Here is a 27,899-nt window from a genome sequence, read left to right as displayed (position 1 = left end):
AATTGACATGAGAAATGAGGTGCTTAGTTTTCCTGGATGATCAGTAGTGGAAGACAGGAGAATCTCCTGTTGAAGACTCAGCCAACAGTTAGCACTTCCGCTTCCATTAGTTAGCACTTCTGCTTCTGGCCAAGATGGAGTAGCAGGACCAGATTTACCTTCCCACTTGAAAAAACAGAATATGTGGAAAAGCAGGTGTCAGCACACATAACATCAGGCGAAAGAGGCCAGTGCTCCCTGAGAGTAGGGAAACTAATAAGGTAATCCTCAGCTTACTCCCTTGAGAGAATGAGAATTTTCAGACCATAAAGAATTCCCAGGAAAGAGAGATCAGCATGGAGAGAGAATTCTGAAGATGTTCAGAGGGTCCTGCTGGAGTATTTAGCAAAGTACTGATTAGCACATGTATGTGAGGAACCTACCCAAGGTCAGGGAATGAATCACTCAAAAAGGTAAGAGAAATATTACCTAATGCTCACTCAGTCCTGGGAATAGTGCCTCTTCTCTCTAGCCAGACTGGAAAAACCTCATAATCTTGGGAACTGTGTAGAGTACTCAGAAGAATCTTGGCTTAATTGTGGGAGATATTTATCCCTAGCCTAAACCACCGTTTTTTTTCCTGCCCAACGAATCTTAAAAACAAGACTCAAATGGGTCAAAATGCCAGGTAACATGAATGTATGACAGGAAAAAAAGTCCAGAATATTTATAGAAATCCAAAAATAACCATCACCCAACAAAGTAAAATTAGCAGTATCTGGCATCTGATAAGAAATTATCTGCATACAGAGATGCAAGAAAATACAATTCCAAATGAGAAGAAAAATCAATCAATGAAAATCAAACCAGGACTGACACAGATGTTAAAATTAGTAGACAAAGCAAGACTGAGAAAAAGAATAAAAGAGCATCAGTGAACTGTGGGAAACTTCAAGTGGTATAATGTAGATATAATTGGAGTCTCTAATATTTTAGTAGACAATGGCTCAAATTTTTCTCTTTTGATTAAAACTGGCAGATGCAAAAAGTTCAGTGAACTCCAGGAAACATGAACATTGTAATACCAGGGCATATCAGATTACTCAACACCAAGGATAAAGAGAAATTCTTAAAAGCCGCCAAAGGAAAAATGCATATGATATACATGGAAACCAATAAAATGATCCAGCCAGTTTCTCATCACAAATAATGTATGAGAAGAAAGAAGACAGTGCAGTAACATCTTTAAAGTTCAATTTAGAATTCTACACACGGTGCTAATATCTAGTAAAAATTAAGGAGATGGAAAGGTGTCCAAAGATACAAATTTCCCATTATAAGATAAATAAGTACTATCCATATAATGTACAACATGATTGATGAGGAGAATGAAAGCAAAAGAAATGTGGATAAAATTAAATTTCCTTACAACCTGCAGCCCATTGACAAATACTTGAGACACGCAGAGTATGACATTCCTCAAAACACTCACAATCACACTGTTTTATTTATTTTCATTTTTTTTAAAGATTTAGTTTGAGAGAGAGCACAAGCTGGAGGAGGAGCAGAGGCTGAGGCAGAAGCAGGCTCCCCACCGAGCAGGAAGCCACTACCCGGGGCTCAATCCCAGGACTCTGAGATCATGACCTGAGCAGGAAAGCAGACACTTAACCCACTGAGCCACCCAGGCACCCCACTTGCAACTGTTTTAATGTTAATGCTTTGATAGCGGCAAAAAGTAACCTTAGCTTGACAATAACCAGACCTCCAGGATCCTGTATGTCCTCTTCGACATATGCAAATCCTTTTGGAAACTTTTTTTTGTCTTTAGCCCCCTCCCCAATTTAAAAGTCTATAATCAGTTGCTCCTAACAATCCCAGTGCAGCTTTTTCTGCCCATGGCTCCTGGCCCTGTGCTTTACTAAAAATCCCTTTTTGCGCCGAAAACGTTTCAAGATTTCTTTCTTGATCATTCCCTCCTGGCCCACATCACATCAATGATGATTATGGCTAACACTGCTGTATGATATATAGGAAAAGAGAGTAAATCCTAGGAGTTCTCATTACAAGGAGGAATTTTTATCCTTTTTTTCATTCTTTTTTTTGGGGGGGGGTAATTGTATCTATATGAGAAGATGGACATTACCGAACCTATTGTGGCAATCATTTCACAATATATGTAAACAAGCCCTCATGCTGTATGCCTTAAAATTATACTGTGATGTTTGTCACTTATTTCTCAGTTCGACTGGGAAAAATATACAGTTAAAAAAATTGCATGATAGAAAAAAGATTAAGGAGAAACAAAGACTTTTATAATATAAAAATGGATAGGATGAAAATCAACAGACTAAAGTATAAGAAATGTTAATGCCATTTAGGCAGAAGGAAAATGATACCAGGTGGAAATATGGATCTGCACAAAGAAATGAAGAGCACCAGAAAATGTAAAGGGCAAAAATAACAAAAGCTTCTACACGTTTACAAACTCAAAACTATAAAACAAGGTAAATGCAAAGAAGGCTTGTTTCCATTCATGTCTTCTCCACCCTAGTCTTTTCTTCACTCTCCAGCAGCTAGGTATTTAAATTTAAATTAATATGTATATCCCTTTATTGCTTCCTTTGGAGAACATTAGCATACTCAGGTGCTTATATAAAATGTGTATGTGTTTACATATATTTGCACATAAATTTACATATGCATTTACATATATATGTAGGATGTATATATTTACATATACACACACAAATATATATGTATATATATTTAAATAGCATTTTAATGACATAAGATAATCCTTAAAAAAGATATTCAAATAAGTATGGAGGCAATGATGTATAGCAAATCCATGTCATTGACCACCCTAACTTACTGGAGATTAAAGTATATATTACATATTAAAATATTTTAACAATTCTGCATTAAAGAGATCAGTTTATTTTTGTTTAATCCAGTGTTTCCCAAACATTGTTGAAACCTCTTCCCCCTCAAAAAGAATGCTTTCCCATGTAGCAGAATAGTGCAGTTTTGAATTTTAGTGCCTGAATAGTGATTTTATAATACTTCCATTTCATTTTCTGTTGGCTAGAAAGGGAGAACGCTGGAACAGATGCTTTACAATGTAGCTACAACTGCATAGCACACAAGCAAAACGATGCTGTCAACATGTATGCTCATAATTTCGTAATGATAAATCTACATGCAAGAAAAACGCAAGGGAAATTTCTAGTGATAAAATTTATAGTCCAGCATTTATTTAAAAATTATAAATTCTATGGTTTGTTTTAATAATCCAATATTTTTTATGCTCATTCTTCAGTAGAGTACTCTTTTTGCCTTAATGTCTATATGATGGAAGTCTGCAAAAGACACCATCAGTTCAATGTTTTTGGAATTAAACTTCACATATTTATTATTTTTCATGGAAATGACAATCTGATATTATTCAAGTGTTGATTTCATTATTTACATCCTTGTAGAACATTTCTTAAAAATGAATATTACACATGTAGTACTGTTCCAACCTAGAGTTCATAAAATGTAAAATCAGGTGAGAGGACAAAGAGAATCTCCATCCCTGTGCTATTTCTTTTATATGAAATATCTTGGTTGTGCGATTTGGGAAGTGCTAGTGGGAGAGGGGTGGGGAAAGCTTTGAGAAGTTGCGAAGTACATTTATTAAGCCTTAGTGGTGAAGACCAAACAACTCCCAAACACTGCCCTTCCGGCCCGCCACCCTCCACCCCATCCCCATCTTTCTACCCCTACCCCCTTAAAGGGAGCTAAGCCTTGGCAAGATACAGCTTCAAGTTTTCCTTTTTCGTCCACTCCTATCACTACCCTGGAAGATAGACCGACTAAGGCGTGATTCCTAACTGCATGCTGAAGATCTGGATTGAATTCATACAAATGAGTACATCAAATTTACCGCCCAGATACTTCAGGATGAACTAGAGAAATAAGATCCCAGCCCCGTCCTTTCTCACCATGTGTTTCATGTCAGCCGCGGGGGGCCACACTTTGCCACGCATTTCGTTATGAGCCTTGACGCACTGGTCTTTAAAACTCCGGTCTGTGATAGAGGGGACTTTAACGGACGATTTACTGGCTACCAGACAGAGACCTAACGTCCATAAGCAACTCAATTTTTTCCTCAGAACCATGGCGGGATGCAGAGGATGCTCTGACTGCGTGGACCAGTAACGGCTCGGCCAGCCAGTCTTCCTTGGCCCCTGGGGACCACGCTCTCTGCCGGCTCCCTCCTCCTGCACAAGCTCGAGCTCAGCACGGGGATGCTCAGCGGGCTGGCTGCCAGAGGGCAGGGCCAGAACCCAGGCAGCACAAACAGCAGGATTAGCCCATCACAAAGCCCTGGGCTACAGGAGAAAAGTTTGAGTCGCCCTCTGGTGGAGAGTTTCAGCCGTCCAGCAGCCTTTCTGCGAATCCAATCCAGAACCACTGCGGAGGGCCCCTGAATTGCAATCCAGATCGCCACATGGAGGCGGCACAGAGTCATGTAAAAAGGCAACATGTATTAGATGCTGAAAACGGACGGGGCCTGTACAAAACCCTTTATATTAGTAACACAGACTCAGCTTTCATATATAGTTTTATTGTTTTAAATAAATATACTGCCCGTATCTCCAGAAACTGGTAATAAAGCAAGAATAGGCATTTTCTATACTCCATATAGTGTGATTATTACTTTGCCAAACATATAATAATTTAGTAATTTGCATTTGTTTTCTCATTTGGAGACAGACTGCCTAGAAAGATAAAAACAGAGAGGTGTAGCTAAGTGGTTCCTCTGGACGAAATCTCACATGCTTGATACTTGAGTTTGGAACAAACCTATGGTTTGGTTACTAGTAAACTTCTGAGAAAGGATTGCTTTAGTGGGCATTCTAAAGGCTAGGGCAGAGTACATTTGATCTTATTTTATCTACATTGCAATATCAACCAACTTCATTTGGCTTAATGTCTTAAATACATTACATCAGTTGTTATTTAATAATAAACCAGCATTTTTGTGTGTGTGACATTAAAAGACATTTTCCAGTATTTCTGTGTTTCAAATAAATATCTTTATTTGATGATCTGAGGTTGTTTACAATGCCATTTAATTCAAGTAAATTTATATTTATAGCTACTGAATATTCTAGTCAATAAATCTTTTCACTAAAAAAAAACTTTGATGCAACTGGTTACCATTTTTAAATAGAAAATAGAAAATTAGGGGGTGCCTCGCTGGCTCAGTCGGTGGAGCATATGACTCTTGATCTTGGGGTCATGAGTTCAAGCCCCATGTTGGGTATAGAGATTACTTAAAATAAAATCTTGAAAAAAAAAAGAAAGCAGAAAATTAAATTATAAAATGGGGGAAAAATACAAGGATCCTAATGGAAATTCTATTGAGTAGTGGAGAAAATATTTGTCTGCCTCTGCTGATGGAGAACTGCAATGTATGTGACTTGAGCATTACTTACACAGTCCAAACTGAGCTTTTCATAGCCCAACCCCAATCTGGATCCTTCCACAATTTCCCTATCTCAGTTAATGACAGCTTCATCTTTTTGATTGCTCAGGCCCCAAACTTTGGAGGCTTTGGTCCCTTAGCAAATTCTGTTGTCTTTGTCTTTATATTTTCAGAACTTGATCACTGCTCAGCATTTGAAATGACACTCCTTGATTTCATGGATAATTGCAATGGCTTCCTGGTGGAGGTCCCTGCTCCTGCTCCTAACCTTCTATAGTTTATTCTCAGGACAGCAGTCAGAGTGATTGTATATAATCTTTAGCATACTTAAATACTTTGAGTGTCTGTTATGTTCTAGGCGTTATTCCTGATGTATGGGATTACAACCATAAGAAATAAAGCAATCTGCCTTTCTGGAATTCTAGTGAAGGGAGACAGAGAATAAATGATAAGCATAATAAATAAATGTTATAGCCTGATAAACCTGATAATATGTATGGAAAAAATAAATCAGGCTAAGGAGTTTGGGAGCACTGGGGTGGGTGTGGAGGTGAGGGTGGCAGGTTGTGATTTCAAATAGGGTAATCAGTGTGGATGTCTTTGAGAAGGCGACTTTTGAGCAAATACTTGAAGGGGATGCAAGAGGAAAGTATGTGGTTGTTGGAGGAAGAGTGTTCAAGGAAGAAGGAGTTTCAGTACAGGATGGAACTATAATACTTGGCAAAAATCACATGGAAGATGGGAGAGCTTAGTGATTATAGTTGAACTATTCTAATGTCCTTGTATTCCTGGGGAAGAGTAGAAATATGGAGTAATTTTGACTTTGTTAAGTGATGCATACGTGTTAAACATTTAAGAATCACTACTAAAAAATAGGAATACCAAACCAGTAGAGGGAAAACAACTTTTTGAGCATTTCTAGGACCTCATTCTATTGTTTCTATGTATATTTATGTTCATATTCAAATATTTAAATACTAATTCTCAACACAGCATCCAAAATGATCCTATTAAATGTAAGTCACGTCACTCCTCTGCTTAAAACCTTCCAATCGATGGCTTCCCATGGCAGTTAAAATAAAATCCCAAGGCTATCCTCACTATTACTTTCAAGGCCCTAACCAAGAAGGCCCTTTTCTGATCTCACCTACTTCTCTTCCCTTCCTTTTCTCTCCTCCAGATACTCTGGCCCCTTTAATGTTCCTTAAAACAGTGACAGTGCTGCTATCTCAGGGCATTGCTCACTTCTTTTGCCTAGAACTCTTTCTCCCAGAAAGCTACATGGCTAGTTTCCAATCTCTTCCAAATATTTGCTCAAATGTCATCTTTTCAGAATACCTCACAGTGGTATTTTACATTACCCATCCTACACCTATCACTTCCCATTGTCCTTTTTCTGCCTTCTATTTTCCCCTAACCCTTATCCTCATATCATATACAATTTATTTACATTTTCATATCTCCCTTCAAATGAATGTAAGCCCCATGAGGCAGGGGTTGCTTATTATTATTATTTTTACTCCTGTATCCCCAGCATCTCAAAAGAGTTCAGTATTTGATGAACAAACTAATAAATGAATCTTCTAAGACTCCAATCATGAGTTCCTTTCATGAAGTCCTCCAATTAGAAGGAATCTAATCATTAAATCTAATCATTAAATCACCTCATGGTCCTATATATTATTACTTTATTTCTCTTTTTCTTTCTGTAGTAGTCAGAGTTATCCAGAAAAACAGAACTAATAGACATATACTCCCACCCCACTCCCTTGTACACACACAGGTACATACATACAGATTCTGAAGAAACTGACTCCCACTATTGTAGGAACTGGCAAGCCTAAAATCTGTAGGGCAAGGTGACAGGCTAAAGATTGGCTTAAGAGTTGATGTTGTAGTCTTGAGTCTGAAGGCTAGAAACTCAGGCAGAATTTCTATGTTGCACTCTGGAAACAGAATGCTCTGGGAACCCTGTCCTTTGGGGGTACTTTTAGAGAGTTCACCACAAAGGTGTGATTGATTAACTCCTTGACCATGGTTGATGAATTCAACCTCTAGCCCCTGTCACTTCCTCCAAGGCCTTCCAACTTCCAACTCTAATCACAGGGTTGGGCCTCCATCCTCAGGTGCTTTCTAAGAGTCACCTCATTAAGATAACAAAAGAAGTTTCCTTGCTCTTAGCGTTTAGGAAAATTCGAAGGGTTTTAGGAGCTCCATGGCAGAAACAAGGAGGAAGATCAAATATATATTTCTTATGATAAATCCCAATATAACAGCCTTCCCTCTTTTCAGAACCTTCTGATGACTTCCTGTCATACCTAAAAGACCCAAAATCCTAGGTTTGGTCCACCAGGCATGATTTAATATTATCATGGCTAATCTCTGCCCCCTAGTCTACATTCTCCACTGGCGCACAGGCCTCAGCCACATCCCCCTGCTTGACAAGAATGCTCTATCCCCAAGCCTTTTGCACTCGCTATTCCCTTTGTCGGCAGAATTCCCCTCAGCAAAGCCATACGTGGTCCTAGAGCGTATCCCTTCTGTCAGTGTCTACCCAGTAACTGGTTGTATTTTCCTTCACATTAATTGCTACCTGAGATGATATTATTTATTTATTTAATGTTTGTCGCCTCAGATTTTAACTTTCAGTGAAACCGTGGTTTTATTGGCTTTATTGCTATATCTATAGCCCCTGGAACAGCTACTGAACACTTATGCCCTTAATGAATATTTATTAATGAGGGAATGAGCACTCCTAACTCTCTAATAATATCATATACAATTGTAAGCTTCTTTAGAAACTATTTTATGCATCATATACATACTAGAGGCTCAATAGATATTTTAGACTCAGTTTGAAAGGCAATAAATACTAAGTTGGCTTATATACTTTACTTTTTCTAACACTGGATATATTTGCAGATAGTAGGTGATCAATGGATATTTGCTGACCTTCAAATGCAGATTATTTTAGATCTGCAAATAATCTAGGTTAACACATGGCTAATTTAGTATTGTTTGGTGTATGAAGAAATTAATTGGCTGTAATAACAACAGAACTTTCGTGATTAATTGTTTTGAAAATTGGCAAAAAAGTACAATTTATATGTACAGGCCAAAGGCAGGCCACCCCAAAATGTGCCGCTTTGTTATACTGATTATTTTGAACAAAAGTTACTTAAGGAACAGCCAATGCAAAAGAACACTCTGACCTGCTCCCTGCTTTGTCTCCAGAAAGCAAGAAATAAATCTTCCATGTGAAAGTACCTTTCCTATATCAGGAGGTAAGAGACATCCTTATCATCAGGGAGGAAATTTAGAGCCCAGAAGGCTGTATAAACAACCCTTGCTACTTTTTACTAATATATTATCCCAGCCCAAATTCTGTTTAGAATAATTTACTAAAGTCCCAAAGTTAAGTTTTCTTTGTTTCATCAATTCCTCACAGATGTATTGTCTCTTTGTCCAAAAAGTATAAAAACTGCCTACTTTGGTCATTTCTTTAGGTCTCAATTTCATTATTGGGACTCTGTGTGCACATACCTTGTCTTTTCCCCTTGAGTTTATCTTGTGTCAGTTTAATTCTTAAACCAGCTGGAAGACGTCAAAGGGTAGAAGGAAAATGTTTTTCTCCTCTCTACATATAATCAGTAATAATCCAATATTACTGCTTTTGTAATACGTGTTTTTACACAATGTCTGGATTGTATAAATGTGTTTTTTGGACTATATTCCTAATGGCTTAGAGGACTATATTCAGAAATACTGAAACAATTTAGGTGTACTAAGCCTAAGTGCCAGGAACAGACAAGGATATGTCCTCATGTTATTTTCTTGAATATTTATTTATGGAATGGGCAAAGTTAGTGGGCACTAGAATTATTTAAGTTCTTTAAAAGCTTTTTAAAAGTTGAAGTTGAGTCTTTTGTTTCATTTTTACTTTCTTTTTCCAGTTTTGCTTTTCTTTCTGTGTGGGGAGAATGGGTGGATGAATTTTATGTAGGGAAGAAATAGAAGGAGTGATTACTCTATATGCATTGCAAACATATTTGTAGTTTTACTCCAAAACTGACTCCAACCTGCAAATTTAGATATATACATTTTAGGGAAGCTAACTTTGAAAAGACACTCTAGATTAGAAAAAAACCTTGATCCTTTGGTTGGAGAACTGGATTAGGCTTCAGACTTTGAGTGTCTGACGCTTGGCTGTGTAATTCAGGAAAGTTACAGGCATATTACAGTGGAATGGAACCCAAGAAATATCTCACACCAGACTTTTCCTTTTATTGATGAGGAATGGATGACCAAAGACATTGTATGCAGAGCCAAGAATAAAATGGAAATTTCCAGATTCCTAGGCTTATTCCCTTTCCATTGTATTGATATTTTCATTTATAAAATCTCTATACATCTATATATCTATGTATCTATAATTATATATCTCTCTATAATACTATAATGTAGTCTTGTCTTTTTAAATAATTGCAAGCTCCTTGAGAGTGGACATTACAGCGTAATTTTTTCCCCTCAAAATATCTCTCTGGGATTTGAATTCCTGGTAGATGTTCTATAAAATATGTTAACTAGAGCTCACTTAAGTGGAGAATTATACAACAGCCGTCTGGATCCGGGCCAGGCTTTGGCTCTCTCTCTCTCTGAGCAGAAGCAGCCCAGATGAGTGAGTCTTCTTCCAGATCCCTGCCAGGATTTAGAGGCGCCCCGGAACTAGTCCCCGGTTGAGGCTCAGAGGCCGCTGCAAGGATTTCAGCACCGCCCTCGGGTGAGTAGACCTGCGGAGTAGCTCGCGGTGCGTAGCGGGGGTTGGCGGAGGTACGACCCTACACAGCGTGGGGCAGGAGGTAGCGTGGAGGGAATGAGAGATTTGGGCCGATGATCTTATCTTCCGTGGAAGTGGGAAAGTGTTTGGAAGCCCAGCGTGGGGACGCCTGTTGCTAGGCAACGTGCAGCCGCGGGCTTGGGCTTGCTGGAGTCTACCAGGAGCTGTTCCTTTCCAGCAGTCTCAGGAGGTTCTCGGTGGAATTGCCCCAGTTGGTACCTTTTTCATCCTTCCCACCGTGGAGCTGCTGTTTACCCAGCTTATTGGGTCAAGTCAGGTTGGCTGTCCCGTGTGTCCCACCCCAGTCCCTGGAATCTAAGATAGGACGAGGGCGGAGCGTTAGTTGTACTTTGCAGGTGTATTGATGCGTAATCTTAACTTGTGGGGAGTGGATGTACAATTACTATGAAATTAAGAATGATGCTAGGTTCATTTAGATACTTGGGTCTGTTATCACCTGGGCCCCAGGATAAACTTGGTCCTCACCTGCGGAGGTTAAATACTAAAACTTTTCCTCTTTCCTTGATTATGGAATGGATTTGATCGATTTAGTCTTCGCTTTCCTTTATGTTCTGATTTGGTGTAAGCAAATAATAGCCATTAATGTCACTAACCAAGAAAGAAGTGGTGATAATTGCAATTGGAAATAATCATCCTTAAAAAATGAGAGGAGTGGGAGTGAGTGCAGTTTTTATGGTAGCAATAAAGATAATGTGGTAAGATTTGAATCTGTTAGTCAGCAATATTCATTACATGCTAGCTGTAGTATCTCATGACTTGGCAGCAGTTTGGATGGAGACAGAGCCATTCAGAAGTGCTTTTCCCTGCTCCTACCACCTCTCTTGTCCCCGGCATAGCCCAACTATATATTCCGTGCTATAGGACCAGGACGAACTTTGGTATGCATTCCCAAGATCTGCTCACATGCCATTTATTTGAAATTCTGATTCTTTTGCCACCAAGTTTAAGTTTCTGGTGTTCTAGAGTCCCTGCAGCTCACTCTCCTCTTTCTTCTGACCCGTACAAGCAAGGGTGTAGTATTAGAAAGAGGTCTGAAACTGGTGGAAGTTCACACTCAGTAATAACTGGCAAATAATTTGGCAAAATGAATGTCCCCGTTTTGGGTCTGATTCCTCAGTTTGAAAACCAGAAGGTTGAGCTGTTTTATATCTGCAGTCCTGTCCAAATCTTAAGATTTTTTGACGTAAGGTGTCAGTAGCCTGACGGCTCTAATTCTACAGGTCCTGGAGTGTTCCACATATGGTAGTTGCCCTTTGAATACTCCTGTTATAGCCGAGTGAACCATCTGTGTGCTAATAGTTCTGAAACAACTCATATCTGAGTTGACTGAATTCACTTATTTAGCAAATATTTATTAAGTTCCTACTGTTTTCTAGGCTTTCTGCTAAGTGCTGAGATACAAGATGAGCAAAACCATAGTCCTTTTTAAAGCTTACAGTAGAGTGTGAAGAATAATAGCTACCATTCATGCTTTGGATGCCTTATCTATTGTTTGAAGACAGAATTTATGTGTGACATTGTGATCCTGTCATATTTAGGTTCAGAGAAAGGAAATGAAGGATGTCTTTAAAATGTGTACAGGTATTTGACTATGCATTAATTTCTTTATTGACTAAATAAATATTTATTAAGTATCTGCTGTATTAAGGGCATGAGATACCAACCTTCATGGACTTGACAGTTTATTAGGGACATGAAAAGAGTTCATTACAAGTGAAGAGTAATGACCATCAAGCTTGGGGAAGTACAGGGACTAGAAGGTCCTGGAAAGAGGATTTAAATTTTGTTGTTTTTGTTATTTGCAAATGAATGAGGGTTATTTAAAGTGACCTGTAGTGATTTGAAATGGCTACAAGAGTTCCTAAGGTATAAATAATTGTGTGTTTGCTGTGTGGAGAAGATCACTTAGCTGATTCCTCAGTGTCCCTGTTTCAACTTGGGTTTGTTGGCTGCTAATTATCACGGCAAATACAACAGCTTCTGTGATGTGACTAAGAGCAAACAACAACCTTCTCCCCCACCCCCCAAAGCAATAACAACTTTAAAAACTTGCTTCTTTGTGAAAGATAACTCAGAAAAAAAAGTCGAATTATTTTTAAATCCAATGATTTGTGATGTTTTCAGAATATGTCTACTGTTGGTTGGTAAGTCTTACTGACATTACTCTTAGAGTAGAAATCTAGCCTTGGGGTATGGGGTTTTAGGGGAGGGGGCTATGGAAATGGGGTAAAGGGAGCCATACAGGTAAATTAGCGAAGAACTGGAATATCTTTCAGGATTTCACTGGGCCTGCAGTAAAACTACATTTTAATAATAACAATGATGTCTACCATGTGTTGAATGACCATAGTCTACCTAATACAGAAAGATGAGAAAGGTGCTAACATTAAACTCATTTTACATATTAGAAATATTGCCTCTGAAAGATTAAGTTCTTATCCAAGCATACATTACAGGGAAGTGTCAAAAATGAGGATTTTAATGTGAGTCTGTCTAACTCTATGCTGACACTATCCCATGCTATCTTTCCCTAAAAAATTAAAAAGAAAAGAGTTTACTATTAAATCCAAGTGTAATAATAGAAAAAGAAAGTATGACTTGTTAAACAACATATCCTCAGTAATATAAGGTTGAAGTGTAAAGTAAAATCTTCAAAATTTGCATGACTGAGATATTCATCTGATTTTTGTTTTGTACATTTTTGTTCAAGTTGATTATTTTCAACATTCTCTCACATGCATTTTTACCAGTTGCCTCATAATTGCTAATTGGACCATCCACTGTATTTTATTCTTTGTATCAGAAAATACTGTTTACGTAACACATTTTTTTATCCACTTACTCCAGCAAAATCAAAACTCATAAAGGTTTAGGAAAAGAGTAAGGAAAATAAATTTACACCACTTTGTGGTAGAGAAGTACAGGCATTTGTTTCGTATTACTACTGTAAAAAATTATCACAAATGTAGTGGTCTGAAACAACCTAAACTCATCATTTTACAGTTCTGGAGGTCAGAAGCACAAAATGAGTCTTCTAGGGCTAAAATCAACATGTCAGCAAGGCTGATTCCTTCTGGAGGCTCCAGAGGAAAATTCATTCCTTGCGTCTTCTAACTTGCAGAGACTGCTCATGACCTCTTCCTCCACTTTCAAAGCCAGCTATCTAGTACCTTCACTCCTCTCTGACCTGTGCTTTCCTTCTTACATCTTCTCTTTCTTACTCTGATCATCCTGCCCCCCTTTTATAAGGACCCTGGTGATTACATTGGGCCCTCCAGATAATCCAGGATAATTTCCACACCTCAAAATCCTTTACATAATCACATCTGAAGTCTTTTTTTGTCATGTAAGGTAAACATATTCACAGGGTCCAGTGATTAGGACATGGACATCTTCAGAGGAACCCTATTCAGACTAGCATTTGCCCCATAAATGTTGCCCCACATAATGTAATTGACCCACAGAAAGCTGATTTTGGTAAAGACACAAGAATGATTAACCACATGATTTCTTTCCATGAAGTAGTGTTATGTAGTTTGTATGGCTTGTTTAAAATTAGAGTAAGAGTTATCATTTTGTGTGTTTTTTACCTTTTTCAAAGCATACTGCAGACGTGAACTTGAATGGATTTAGAGGTTAAAGGAATTGCTGCTTCTGCTACGAATCAAACGCAGCCGTTCGCTGGAAGAAAGAAGCTGCTTCGAGTATGTGTGCTATATAATTTTCCTCTTGTAGGATGATTCAGGAAATAATTTTCTGACTCTTTTCTCCATGTTTTTATGACAACTTGTACTCACAAATATTTAGGATCCATATTTCCTAGATTGAAGAATTGAGTGGCCAAAATTGAAGATAATCATTATTTGAAAGTGGGTCATTCCTTGAATTAGTGTTATTTTAAAAAATCAAGTGTATTCTTATTGTTTTCATATTCTTATTTAAAAAATTATCTGTGTGTATCTGCAGAAAATAGAAGAAATAAGGATAGTAGGAAGAAGAAGAGAATATCAGTATACATTTTGTATTAGCTAGGTAGAAAGAAAATCAGAGCTCCTATTATTAGGACTTTTATTCTTCATAACCTTCATAATATCACCACTGTGTATATATATCACTGATTGAGTACAAGGTTATAGCTGCTTTGTCCTTGTTTCCACCACAGAATTGGGTATATATAAATTTTAGTTTAGAAATACGTAGAAGTGATATATATCTCCTTGCTATTCTTTTTTTTTAAATTTTATTTATTTATTTATTTATTTATAGGTTATAGCTGCGTTGTCCTTGTTTCCACCACAGAATTGGGTATATATAAATTTTAGTTTAGAAATACGTAGAAGTGATATATATCTCCTTGCTATTCTTTTTTTTTAAATTTTATTTATTTATTTATTTATTTATTTATTTATTTATTTATTTATTCATTCATTCATTCATTCATTCATTCATTCATTCAAAAGAGAGAGAGGGCAGGAGCAGAGGGGAGGAGCAGAGAGGAGGAGCAGAGGGAGAGGGAGAAGCAGACTCCCCACTAAGCAGGGAGCCTGTCGAATCAATTAAGCCTCTGCCTTCAACTCAGGTCATGATCCCAGGGTCCTGAGATACAGCGGGGCGTAGGGCTCCCTGCTCAGCGGGGAGTCTCAGCTCCCTTGGCCTCCCCCAACTTGTGCTCATGCTCTCCCTATCTCTTTCAAATAATAAATAAAATCTTAAAAAAAAGGAAAATCTTTAATATGTGATAGAAGTGTGCTGCTGCTTTAGGCTATGATATGTATGTCATTTATATACAGTTGACCCTTAAACAACTCCGGTTTGAGCTGCACGGGTCCACTTATGTGCAGATTTTGCTCAATAAATACAGTACAGTACTGCAAATGTATTTTCTCTTCCTTACGATTTTCTTAACATTTACTTTCTCTAGCTTACTTTACTGCAAGAATGCAGTATATAATACATACACATATGTGTCAGTATGTAATAACATACAAAATATGTGTCAATTGACTGTTTATGTTACCAGTCAACAGGCTAGTAGTAGTTTAAGTTTTTGGGGAGCCAAAAGTTATATGTGGATTTTTGACTGTATGGGGGGAGGTAGCTGGCATCCTTATCCCCAGCATTGCTCAAGGGTCAACTTAGTATATATGTATTCCAATTAGCTGATCATTTTGTGATTTTTACATTTCTACATTTTTAACTTATTAAGATAGTATTTAAAATAATGCCATATTAAAACTTATACTGAATTGAATTTGTTTTCTCTTTTATGGTCAGTTAGAGTGATGAAGCTCAGTCTTGAAAATAATTTCTGTTCTTGCTATCAGTACCACAAAAATGACCAGTTAGACAACATTTCAGAAGTAAACCAGAAGTGTTGATGCTTGAATTGCTTCCTGCCCTTATTAACTTGAATTTTTTCTATGACTCATATATATTCTTATTGTATGGTGTCTGAGCTCACTCTAATTTTCATATCTTTGCACAATTTTTTGGAAGTAAGATTGAACATCTACAAATGTATACATGCATGTACTGGTCACTTCTTTGCTTAAGTACTGCAGTTTTCCCATTACCTTTAGGACAAGGTCCAAGTTCTTTGACTTGTATTATTATGTAACAGCTCTGGCCACCGCTGCCTCCTCACTCTCTGGATTTCAGCCCTCTCTAACTGCTAACTCTTAACTCTTGCCGGTGGGCTAGTGCAGGGTGAGCTGCTCCTCCCGGCTAGAGCAGTTTTCTCCCCTCCCTCTTTATCTGGCTGACTCCTTCAGAGTTCCGTTTAAAGGTTCCTTTTGTTTGTTTGTTTTTGAAAATGCTTCCTCAGTTTTCCAGACTTGTGCGGTAAAATGCTCTATGTAGCTACTCTGGCAGAGCATGTGTTTTTTTTCACATTTTGTTTGTTTGAGTGAATGTCTTCCCCAGCAGACAGAGCACCACGAGGTGAAGGATTATCTCTGTTGCTTATCATCCGATCTCTGTTGTCTCCAGTAAGGAGAGGCTTCATAAGTATTTCTTATATGCAGTTTACTGAGAAAATTATCATCAGCTTTATTGCATCAACTCATTTCTTATCTTTTAAAGTATAAAAAAGGGTATATACATACTGATTTTTTCTTTTTTTAATTAAAGCAAGGACAAACTTCCAGATCATGGGCAATCCAGAATCCTAGCCTACCTGTGTAAGTCACATTTCTTCACACTTGAGTAATGGGCAAATGTTTATAATAAGTAAAAACAGAAAGCCAAGTTTTATATGTGGTTATGAAAAATTAATGTGCATGGCCTGAAAATTGCTATGCTAAAATTAAAGTAGGATAGTAAGATTTTTATTTTTTTTATTTTCTTTAATATACTTACATTTTCCTGAAAACGTTTATTGTTTTATTTAGAAAAGTCAGCTAAATGAATTTAAAGAAATACGTAAAATTTTGAATTTTATAACTGGGATAGTCAAAATGAATTTAATGGGAAGTATCTGTGGTTTTATCTTGACAAAATGACGATTTTATCAATCTTCTTTAAATGACTTTATTTGTGGACTAGACTACATTAATTTATGTTTTATATTATACATTTTTGCCTTTTAATGTTTGAAAGGATATGACTTTTATATTCTTTCAAGTATTTTAGACTACAGGGCTTATTAGAAAATAGAAGTTAAAAACCTAGTACTTTATTAGGCTGAACCATATGAATTTGACATTTTTATCGATGAAAAATGGGCAAGTATCAGCAATTTCATGTGGTTCTACATAACAGATACCCGTATGCTCATCTAGACAAAGAATTGGGGTACGAAGTACGTGCAAGCGCTTGATACAAGATACTCAGTATGCGTTGATAGTCGTGTGCTGGTAAATGTGTACCAGCTGGTTTCCTGACAGGGTCTGATTAAGTTTATTTTAAATTTTACTTGTTAATTATAAATAACTTAAGTATATTTTAAGGTAGTTATAAATTTTACTGGTAAAGAGGATACATAGTAAGCAATTTACAAATACTAATAAAATGTTTAAACTCTTTTTTATAAATTCCACATAGCCAGTTGATTCTCACTGAATGCTTTCTTAGTTTCTTGCTGAATTCTGGTATTTGTAGCCAACCTATGGTTGCAGTCCATGAACCAGTGTAGTTCCAATGTGAATGTTGGTTGATATTTTCATTTATTGTAAAGTGATGTGAGTGATCTATTTGTTGACTTACGTAATAGTTTTGGATATGGGACAATATTTTGTCAGTTTTTTGTTATTCACAACGTGACAGTTATAGATATGTACACTTCCAAGTTTAATCTGCGCCATTAATGTTTTCTCCATGACTGTTTTAAGTCTCAGAAATTAACAAAATAATAAATCAAGTCCTAATTCATAGCATTTGCCAGTTTTTGTGTAAATGATCCCACTGTGGCTGATTTCAAGCTGTGTATAGTATCACTGTAACACAGACTTGGAAAGAGATACACACTACTATATTACCAGACAAATACCATAGATGTAAATAACTTCTAGAACATAGACAATAGTGAAGTACAGTAAAGTCATTAAGAAGTGATGACTTTGGGTATTTATTACCTTTGTTTTTAATATAACTTACTTATTTATAAGTTCATATAATTTTATTTTTAATTGTGCTTTGGTAACAACCAGCTCAACAACTGCTGGGCATTAACAAAAGCCTTTCACAGCTGGTTGGTGCAGCACACCTTTGGCTTTAGTGTACCTTTTTATTCATTTTAAGATTTTATTTATTTGTCACAGAGAGAGAGAGAGTGAAAGCAGGGGGAGTGCAGGCAAAGGGAAAGAGAGAAGCAGGCATCCTGCTGAGCAAGGAGCCCGATGTGGGACTTGATCCCAGGACCCTGGGATCGTGACCTGAGCCGAAGGCAGACATTTAACCTACTGAGCCACCCAGGCAACCCTAGTGTATCTTTTTATGTAAGATATAGCATATATGATTTGCAACTATTAAAGTCTCATTTTAAAAATTTATGGGATGCATAGATTATTTCTTTCAGGGTTCCACGACTTGATTTGGGAAGCCTCGTTGACTCTGATGAGGAGGTAATTTTTATTTGGTATTTACTATAATAAATATTTGAACACAATATTGCATATAATGTATAACAAGTATTATTTAATTTTATTTTAGGATGATTTTTCATACATCCCACTTAGTACTACGCATATTCATTTTAACCCACCAAATTCATCTTCTGCTCCTAGTTGGGTCACACCATATCAAATATCACATACACAGCATCATCTAAATGAACTGGTTAGTATTTATTTCTTATTACCAACTTTCAGAATTATAATGTGCATTTAAGCACAGTATTTAGTCCAGAAATTTCATTATGTTCAGTCTATGTTTTGTCCAGTTTAAGTATTTTATATATTAATATCCCAAACGATCATGTTGGTGAAATAATTCTACTTTGTTTTACATTTTTTTCACGTAGGAATAGTATTTTAAAAATGTCTTAATACGATTAGTAAAGTACAGGTTTATCCTAATAGGAAATCCAGGAATTTAAAAAACTGTGGTAGAGTATTAGATCAGATCTTGTTAGTTTAACAATGTGATTTGTCTCTTGGAAATTAACTTATACTTTGGACTACTAGTATGCTATGGAGTAACTGTAAGTAACTGTACTTATTCCAAGCTATCTCCTTGGGACAGTATTTATACTTCAAACAGTATTTAGTGTTTTGTGTTATGAACACAAGTTCTGACCAGTATTCTATGAGGAGGGCTGGCTTGCTTTTCTGTCTTTGTTAGTCTTTCTCCTGTAGCTGGTTCTATTTTTTTAAACACACACACACACACACACACACACACACACACACACACACACATTTTTTTAGAGAGAGTGTGTACGCAGGAGGCAGGGGTGGGGCAGAGGGAGAGGGACAGAGAGAATCCTAAGCAGGCTTCACGCCCAGCATAGAGCCTGACATGGGCTTGATCTCAAGACCCAGAGATCATGACCTGAGTGGAAATCAAGAGTCAGAGGCTTAACCAACTGAACCACCCATGCGCCCTTAGCTGGTTCTATTCATGTTCTCCTTAGTCTCATTTTGGATAAATGGCACCAGTAGTACCTTAGTCTGTATCATGCTATAGTTTTCACCCTGAAACTTTGTTTTTCCTTCTCTAGGTTAGACTTGGGTATTATCAACAATTTTCAAGGGTTGTGCTAGATTTATCCTCCTTTTGGAGTATCTATCCCTCTTTGAGCCAATATATATGCCATCGTGTTTGCTTAGTACTCCTTTTAGATTTCACTTATCCACTGGCTCTGTTATCTCTTACTCCCATGGGAATGTGGTACGGAACCAAGTAATACCAGAGATATATCTGAATTCTACAAATGATAACCAGCGCTTCTTAGTGTTCGTGATCTCTAATTCCTGTAACTGTTCTGGAAGAAATGCTTGTCAGTGGAATTTTTCTGGGGCAGGAATACAAGGTCTATCTAAAACTCTTGAAAGAAAACTTAATTTTTGTCTTCTCAAATTATTTTAGAACCAGGACTGATCTTCAGCAGGGAAATCAGGTACAGGCTTCCTGGTATTTAAGGCCAGTGCCCATTCTGAGCAATTCCATCTGCTTTGATTGCTCAGTGATTCTATACCAGCTAAACATTTTAAATACCACCTCTGGGGGCACCTGGGTGGCTCAGTCGGTTAAGCATCTGCCTTCGGCTCAGGTCATGATCCCAGGGTCCTGGGATTTGAGCCTTGCCTAGTGCTTCCAGCTGAGCCGGGAGTCTGCTTCTCTCTCTCCCTCTGCCCCTCACCCCACTTGTGTGCATATGCTCGCACTCTCAAATAAATAAATAAAATCTTTTTTTTAATTTTAAAGCTACATATCTTTGTATCCTGTCTTTTTTTTTAATAGATCATTTTTTAGAACAGTTTTAGGTTCATAGCAAAATGGAGTGGACAGTACAGATATTTCCCTGCTCAGTGAGGAGCCTGCTTCTCCCTCTCACCCTGCTGCTCTCCCGTTTATGCACTCTCTCTCTCTGTCAAATAAATTTAAAAAATAATAATAAATAAATATCACCTCTGTTTAGCACATAGATCATAATGATCTGTTAGGCATAAATGTTAAGATAAATGATAAACCTGTTAATGTTAATAAGGAAAAGTTATAATTATTTTGATTTTTTTCTGACAGATAGCATACTTCTTATTTTTACATCTAGGAGCAAGACATAATACCTGAAAACTTGCCAGCACCAACAAGCAAATATAAGCTAAAATATCAGCAGTATAAAACTGAAATGAAAGAGGGATATCGACAGTATAGTCAGAGAAATGCAGAAAAGACAAAATCAAAGATCACACAACAGTCTCCAAGAAATAAGATAGATGACAAGGTAATGAATGAGACTTTATAAAGTTCTGATGAAATTTTTAAAAAATTACATGCATTATGGAAATCTTTTTGTCTGGTATGTTTTGCTGTTAATCATAGTAAGTATAGTAGCTAGCATTTATTTCTGTGTGCTAGGGACTATCTTAAGTATTCTGCTTCCATTAACTAGTTTATTCTTAACAACAACTCTAAAAGTTTATTATTATCTTTTTCAAATGTGAAAACTCTAGCCATATGACCTAGTCATCTTTTCTGTGTAAGGATTTTTTCCATTTGACTTGGGATTGAAAATAAGGCAGTATTAAAAAGTTGTTTTCGATGTAGCTATCTTGATTCTGTTTGCTCACAGTCTAAATTTTAAAGTTGAAAAGTGATTTCAGATGTTGCAGTTATCCTGTTTTATTCCAAAACTGTCATCACTCCATGATTGTCTTCTGGCTCTTGTTGTGAGATATTTTTTTAACATCATGACTTTTTAAAGTTATGCTTTTATTTAATGTTAATTAGGTGTAAATTCATCAATAATGAATATAAGAGCAAACAAACCATATTAAATTTAATGGCTTTTCATAAGCATATAGGAAAGGTCGATCTTGAATTGTGGAAAGAATGGTTTGGAAACATAGTTTATGATACTACTGGCCTTGAAGGAGAGAATGGTTGAATATAATTCTTAATTCAGTGAATTTTTTATAAGAATAATGTATTTGCAGGGAAGTTTGCTGGTTGTATTTGCTTAACATTTTTTATAGATAAAAAGAATCGATTAAGTTATAAGTAGGCATGTCGTATCAGCTATTTTATCTAATCCATGTAGGAACTATCTTGAACTAAAGAGCTGGATGCTTAACTGATGAGCCACTCAGGCGCCCCTCAATAGTTAATACTTATACAGGATGCATCATTCATTGTCGAATAAGTATTTATCGAGTGCTCACTATGTGTGGTCCTGTTCTGGCATCAGGGATATTGAAATAAAAATGACAGACAAAGTTCCCGCCCTCATGGAGCTTATAGCAGAAGAGGCAGGCAGCAATTCATAAACAAATGTATAATAAGATTTCATGTAGCAATCAAAGGTCGTGAAGACAGAGTAGAGTACGAATATGGAATGTGACCTTTTAAGAAAGGTCTAAAGTGAGAACAAACCCTGGAGGAAAAACTCTTGAAATCTACTAAGTTTTTGGCAGTTGCTATCCTACTGGGACATTTTTGTTGTTGTTGTTAAAAGAATATAAGTATACCTTATATTCAGAGGAAAATTTAGTGCTTATCTTTAGGATCCCAGAGGATCCTTTACCTCAAAGGATACAGCCCATTTCTTAGTACTTCTGAATCTCATTTTACAAAGGAGTGAACATGCCCATTTTTATTAACTTTACAAAGACTCAAGTGGGCAATAATAGTTATAATAGTTGCTACCTTTTATCTGATGCTTACTGTATATCAGATACTTTTATAAGTGTGCGACATTTCATCTTTGTATGTGTGAAGTAGTTACTATTATTAATTTCCCTCTTAATTCCCATTACCAGTTCCTGTTACCATGGGTAAACTGAGGCACAGAGAGGTCATCTAGCTAGAAGGTGGAAGAACTGCATTCAAATAGGCAATCTGATTATCAGTCTGAGCTGTTATACACAAATAACCATTGTTAACGTGTTACGTGTTGTTGTGTATACATAGTTGTACGCAAATAACTATTGATGTGTTTAGAGGTTATTTAATACACTATTTTGTTAAAAACAAATATGCTAAGTATGTGAACTAAGTATAAACTCTCAAGAATTCATTTATTGCTTTCACGTACAGTGTATACAAGGTGAAGAAGCCATCGTGGGTGGTCTTACCACTCTGGATAGGAAAGCCCTCTTACAGCAGGGTTATGCAGACATCCCTTACAATGCACAAAGGAGTATGAGAAAATCTGATGCCGTAAGTTATCGGGATCTTTACTTACTTATTATTAAGCCATTAAGATAATTTGCCCTTCAAGATTTTGCAGACTTAACATTGAATAAATAATTGCAACAATTGAATCTGGACTGCAGTGCGTGTTCACTAATGTGTAAATTGAGTCCTCATTTTTACAAATGGTTGATGTTTGGTATATTTACTGTGGAGAAATAGTCTTGAATCTTTGAGAGTTTGTAAAAATTTAGTTTATACTATTAAAAATGTTAATTGGGGGACGCCTGAGTGGCTCAGTTGTTAAGCGCCTGCCCTCGGCCCAGGGCGTGATCCCGGTGTTCTGGGATCAAGCCCCGCATCAGGCTCCCTGCTGGCTGGGAGCCTGCTTCTTCCTCTCCCACTCCCCCTGCTTGTGTTCCCTCTCTCACGGGCTGTCTCTCTCTCTTTCAAATAAATAAAATAAAAAATCTTTTAAAAAAATGTTAATTGGCTGCTATTTCGGTCAGCATCACCTCTGACCCCAAAGTAACCTAGTTATTTTTTGAAAATGATAAGCTAATAAGACTAGAGAAATTCCAGCAAGTTAAGGAAAAGGGCAAGAATAAAGTAATTTTTTTCAGAAAAAGGTAAGCACAACTCTAGATTCTCAATATTAACTTTAAATTGTGTCTTTTACGAAATCAGTTAGATTGTTGGATGAGTATTGCTTAGGCCAGATCTGGGACAAACAGATAATTACATTTCTGTAGTGTCTTGGGGTAATCAGACCAAGCTGCTTCAAGCTGGAGTCCACGGGTCACCCCAGACACCCCCAGGTGATTAAGATCTTAGACATATGTGTAGTGGATTGATGACATACCCGTGTGTGGTGGTTCAAGAGCTGGGAAAACTCTGGTTTAGATAGCCTAAATAAGAATAAAGCATCATGGTTTTAGATGGTTATATTATCATTATCACTGAGAGGAAAGTCAGTATATATTTTATTTGGTCTACAATCATCCAGGTTTAATGTTCTCAGTTGACAGCAATGTGTAATCAGTGTCTGGATCATGGACTGATTTTCTGTTAGTCTCAAGTTGCTAATTTGTTGTAGTTCTTACACTAAAACAACACAAACATTATTTTCTGTGCCTGTTATTATTTAGATGTTTATGTTTAATAGAATAAGGAATATTACCAGGATTATCCTACAGTTTAAAAAGCTATTTTATAAGGCAAAATAGTCTCCCAAATAAGGCTTATTTTGATATGTTCCTGAAGTTATACTTGAAATGGGTGTTGCCGATGCTTAAGGCCCATTGGGTATTGTTCTTGGTGTCATCCAAAGCCATCTGGGTGTTAGTGGATTTCTTTTACTTACCATCACTTTAATTCACTAAATTTGGCATCGACTATTTTCCTTTATTGTGGTAGCACATATTTATCCGTTTTTTTCAAGGACATGTTTGCGTGAGTAAACTTTGAATGCATTTGAAATTAGTACTGATTTATTTTTAAAATCTAGGGGGAAACTTTTTAATTTAATTTTTCACTACTTAATTGAACACCAGAAGCAGTGAACCTGTGGTTTTTATATCCATCTCTTCTAGTTTGCTTGTCATTTTTCAACATTATTAGATCCTTTGCATCGGTGTGACTCCTGCTTCTAATCTGCTTTATGTTTACACAGACCGCAAAATCAATGTGCCTGAGGGTGGTTCTAACCTTTCCTGCAGTAAGCCACCATAAATGTCAACACTCAAGGTGGGCTTTCTGCATGGGCTCTCTGTTCATTAATCTCCCCTCTTTGCTCGCTTCTGGGTTTTACACCTATTTTCTGGCTGACCTTTTCTGTATATAATTTCATATTTAGTCAGCGTTCACCTTCATCACCCTTAGACATAAAACACACTTTGCTGTGCCTGTAAGTTACCATATGTTTTCTAACTTTTTAATTGCTGTTTTAAATTTGTTACTAAACAAAAATCATTATAAAGTGTCATGGGCTTAGAGAACATCAGATGCAGTTATATGTTAAATGACATGAACTATATTTATATGGGGCATATTTGGATATGTATCTTAATTTCTACCAAACCAACCCCCCCCAAAAAGGCCAAATTCAATTATAGACTAACATTTAAGTAATTGTGCCCAAATTTCCAGGTTTCTTAGAGGAGTTTCTATGATATGTCTTTAGTCATTCTTATTTGAATTTTGTGTCCATTTTGAATAGAGCGCTCTCCTAAGGTTACAAAGCCCCTATCATAAGCTACATTATTGTACTTGATTTCATTTACTGGAGTGATGAGTGGAGATGACAGTAATTTACAGTGTAAAAATAGAACAAGCTTTATTTTGTCTCCTTAATTTTTTAACCTTTTTTATTTACTCTTCTAAAGAAACATTTTAGTAAATATAGTTACATTATAATCTGATTGGAATTGAATGATTACTAATCTTTCATTTTGATATAACCTAAAATGTAGTATGTAGTAAAAATATTTTCAGATGAGTTGGAAAAGCAAAAACCAGTGCGAAGATAATTTAATCAAACCATAATTGAGAAAGGTTGATAAAGTATTAATGGATATTATTATGTATAGAAAATATCCTTTTAATGATGGGAGGCTTTTGAAAGATTTTGATTTTTAGATTTTTGATAAAGGGTTGAAGGATTCCAATTCAATTTTAGCTTCATGTACTATGATTAGTTTTAGAAACTTTTTGTGTCAATGTTGGTATTTTTCTTGGAGCAGGTTAAAGTGCCTTTTAACAGGGTATGTGTCAAGGAGAGGGACATCATAGTCTCCTCCTTCTTTATTCTGCCTCCATGAAATTCAGAGGCTGCGCATGGAAATCTCTGATGATTTCTACCAAATGGAAGTGCATTATTTTTTAGGAAATAAATGGTATTTTCAGATTAAGTAATTGGAACTTGTTTTTATTAATGATGGATACAGTAATCTATATTAAGAAAGTTGGAAATTTAACATATATTTTAGGGTTCTTGTGTTAACTATAGTGTTGTTCTGTTTTATGGGTAATGAAATTTAAAAAATGTTTTCTTCTCAGGAAATTGTGGCTGCAGAGAGGAAGAAACAGACTGTTGCAGAGCAAGTGATGATAGACCACTTATCTAGGTGAGGGTTAGTAGTAATGAGGGATAGCAATCCATTCAGAAAGTTTTCATTACATTTTTTTTATCCTCAGTTAATCAACAAGTGGCTAACTCACAGGTTCCCACACGTTCTGTGCTCACTGCGCTCATAATGTTGTAGTGTAGTGTTGTAGTTTTTTGCAGCATTCCTGGGCCAGTAGAAATGTCCAACAGTTCTATTTGTTAAGTATTTTTCTCTAAATAACTTCAGTATTTACTTTATGACAACTTAATGGCCATTTCAAAAAATAATACACATAAATTAAAAGAAAAAATATTTTTATTTCATTCTTAAATAGCCACAATTACTTGTATGTACCTTCTAGTGCACAGCACAATCTCTCAAACCTTAGAATTGGTGAGGATGCTGTCACCTTCACTTTCAGTTCCACATGGCCCTTGCTAGTTGTCACAGCAACTGGAGAAAATTCAGCTTTGCAGAAGTTTGACCTCACTGAAAGAGTGTAGCAGGATATCTTGTTGAAACTGTGAACTACCTTGAGCAAAATAGCTCACATAATCTCCAACAAATATCAAGTATCACTACGTTTCCCTCAAAAATTACAAATATCCCACATAGTCCCTGTCAGTTCCCTGTGGCACCCTGGAGTGACATGGTACACAGTTTGGGAACTGTGGGACTGTTAAAAATTTAAAACTTAATCTTAAGTTTCCTAACTCTTAGAAAGCTGTGTAAAGCTTAAGTACGTGCTGTGCTAAAAATTGCATGATAATATGTAAATATTGTAGGATTTCAGAAAGGGCTGGAATAGTCTAGAAAGTCTTCAAGGAAAAAGCAAGACTTATGGTTAGCTTTGAAAAAAATTATTTAGGTGGCAGAAAGGTATTCTACATGCATGTTTTTCAGTAACTTGAAAAATATCTTGAAATAATTATACTTACAGTCTTCAATGTTTGTCCTTCCGTTATCTCTTGAGCTCACTTTGTTGATGTTTTCACCCGCACCTGCCACCGCACATGTCCTCATAAGATACCTCGTGGCATCCGTGTTGCTCAACTAATGGTGATTTCTCGGTTCTCCTTTACTTGACCCACCAGCAGCATCTTCTCCTCTTTGAAATACTTTTTCCCATTTGGCTTCCTACACACAACACTTAGCTGGTTTTCCTCCTTCCCTCTGCTCCTTCTCAGTCTCTTGCCCTGGTTCCTTTTCAACACCGTTGTCCTTATACATGGGAGTACACTGGGCTCTCTTCTTAGATTTTTTTCTACATTGACTTCCTAACTGATCTCATCCAGTATCATGCCTTTAAAAGCATTTATACGCTGATGCTTCCCTAATCGAAGGTTCCAATGTAACATTGGCCCGCCTGGGTTCCTGAAAGTTCTTTCCCTCCTTCCCCCATGACCAAATCCTCTTTAATTTTCCTCCAAGACAGCTCCATTCTTTAGGTTATTTAGACCTAAAATCTTGGTGATGCTTTTGATGCCTCTGTTTTTCTCAAATCCTATATTCAGTTTGTCAACAATCACTCTCAGTTCTACCGTCAAAATAAATTTACTCCTTCTGCTGCTGGCATCCCTGTTCACAATATCATCTTCTTTCTCCTGGATTATTTCGGTCACTTTCTAACTGGACTCATTGTGTTTGCATTTGCCCCTCAGAGTACGCCTATTAAGAAGTAAGCTACATCAGACCCTCCAGTAATTTCCCATCTCAGTCAGAGTAAAATCTATTCATTGGTTATGTATTACCACAAAACCTAGTAGCTTAAAACTACAGTGATTAATTAGAACTCGCGCATCTTCAGATAACTGTCCAGGCTAGGCTTGGCCAAGTGGCTCTTGCTTTTTACTTACTTTGGCCAGTTATATATGAACAAAAGCAGTGGTCTCAGTTCTGAGCTTAGGCCTTAAGAAGCCTTATGTATTTCCACTTGCCTTTTTGAGCTTTTGCCATATTTGTGAGAAGAACACAGCTTGGCTAACCCACTGATCTCAAGAAGAATATGACTCTGCAAAAGTAGCTGGGCCACTCAGCCGAGATTCTGCTAGGTGAGCAGATCCCCAGCCAACCCAGACTTTCGCGAGTTAGCTTCATTGAGATCAGCAGAGCCATCCAGCTATATATCATTGGCCAAAGCAAGTCACATGGCTAAGTTCAAAGCTAAAGGGTGAGAAATTAGTAT

General features: G+C 36.8%; 2 protein-coding genes across 2 annotated transcripts in view; one reads left to right on the top strand and one right to left on the bottom strand.

Annotated features, from left to right (window-relative positions):
• GLIPR1L1 (GLIPR1 like 1) overlaps positions 1–4,145 on the bottom strand; it is a 35,632-nt gene extending 31,487 nt beyond the window's left edge. The window contains exon 1 of the mRNA XM_008684316.2: positions 3,969–4,145. Within this exon, the coding sequence (XP_008682538.1) occupies positions 3,969–4,145 (177 nt within the window). The remainder of the gene's footprint in view (positions 1–3,968) is intronic.
• A 5,953-nt stretch (positions 4,146–10,098) lies between these two features.
• Positions 10,099–27,212, top strand: LOC121104475 (calcyphosin-2-like). Its single transcript, XM_040637809.1, has 8 exons — positions 10,099–10,238; positions 13,918–14,020; positions 16,446–16,495; positions 18,331–18,376; positions 18,465–18,590; positions 20,527–20,700; positions 22,512–22,634; positions 25,665–27,212. The coding sequence occupies exons 2-8, from the start codon at positions 13,940–13,942 to the stop codon at positions 25,734–25,736; spliced, it is 672 nt and encodes a 223-aa protein (XP_040493743.1). The 5' UTR covers positions 10,099–10,238; positions 13,918–13,939; the 3' UTR covers positions 25,737–27,212.
• The last annotated feature ends 687 nt before the right edge of the window (positions 27,213–27,899 follow it).

Source organism: Ursus maritimus, unplaced genomic scaffold (genome assembly GCF_017311325.1).
Source record: "Ursus maritimus isolate PB19 unplaced genomic scaffold, ASM1731132v1 scaffold_21, whole genome shotgun sequence".
NCBI lineage: Eukaryota > Metazoa > Chordata > Mammalia > Carnivora > Ursidae > Ursus > Ursus maritimus.
The sequence above is the reverse complement of the archived record's forward strand: the minus strand, read 5'-3'. Positions and strand labels throughout refer to the sequence as shown.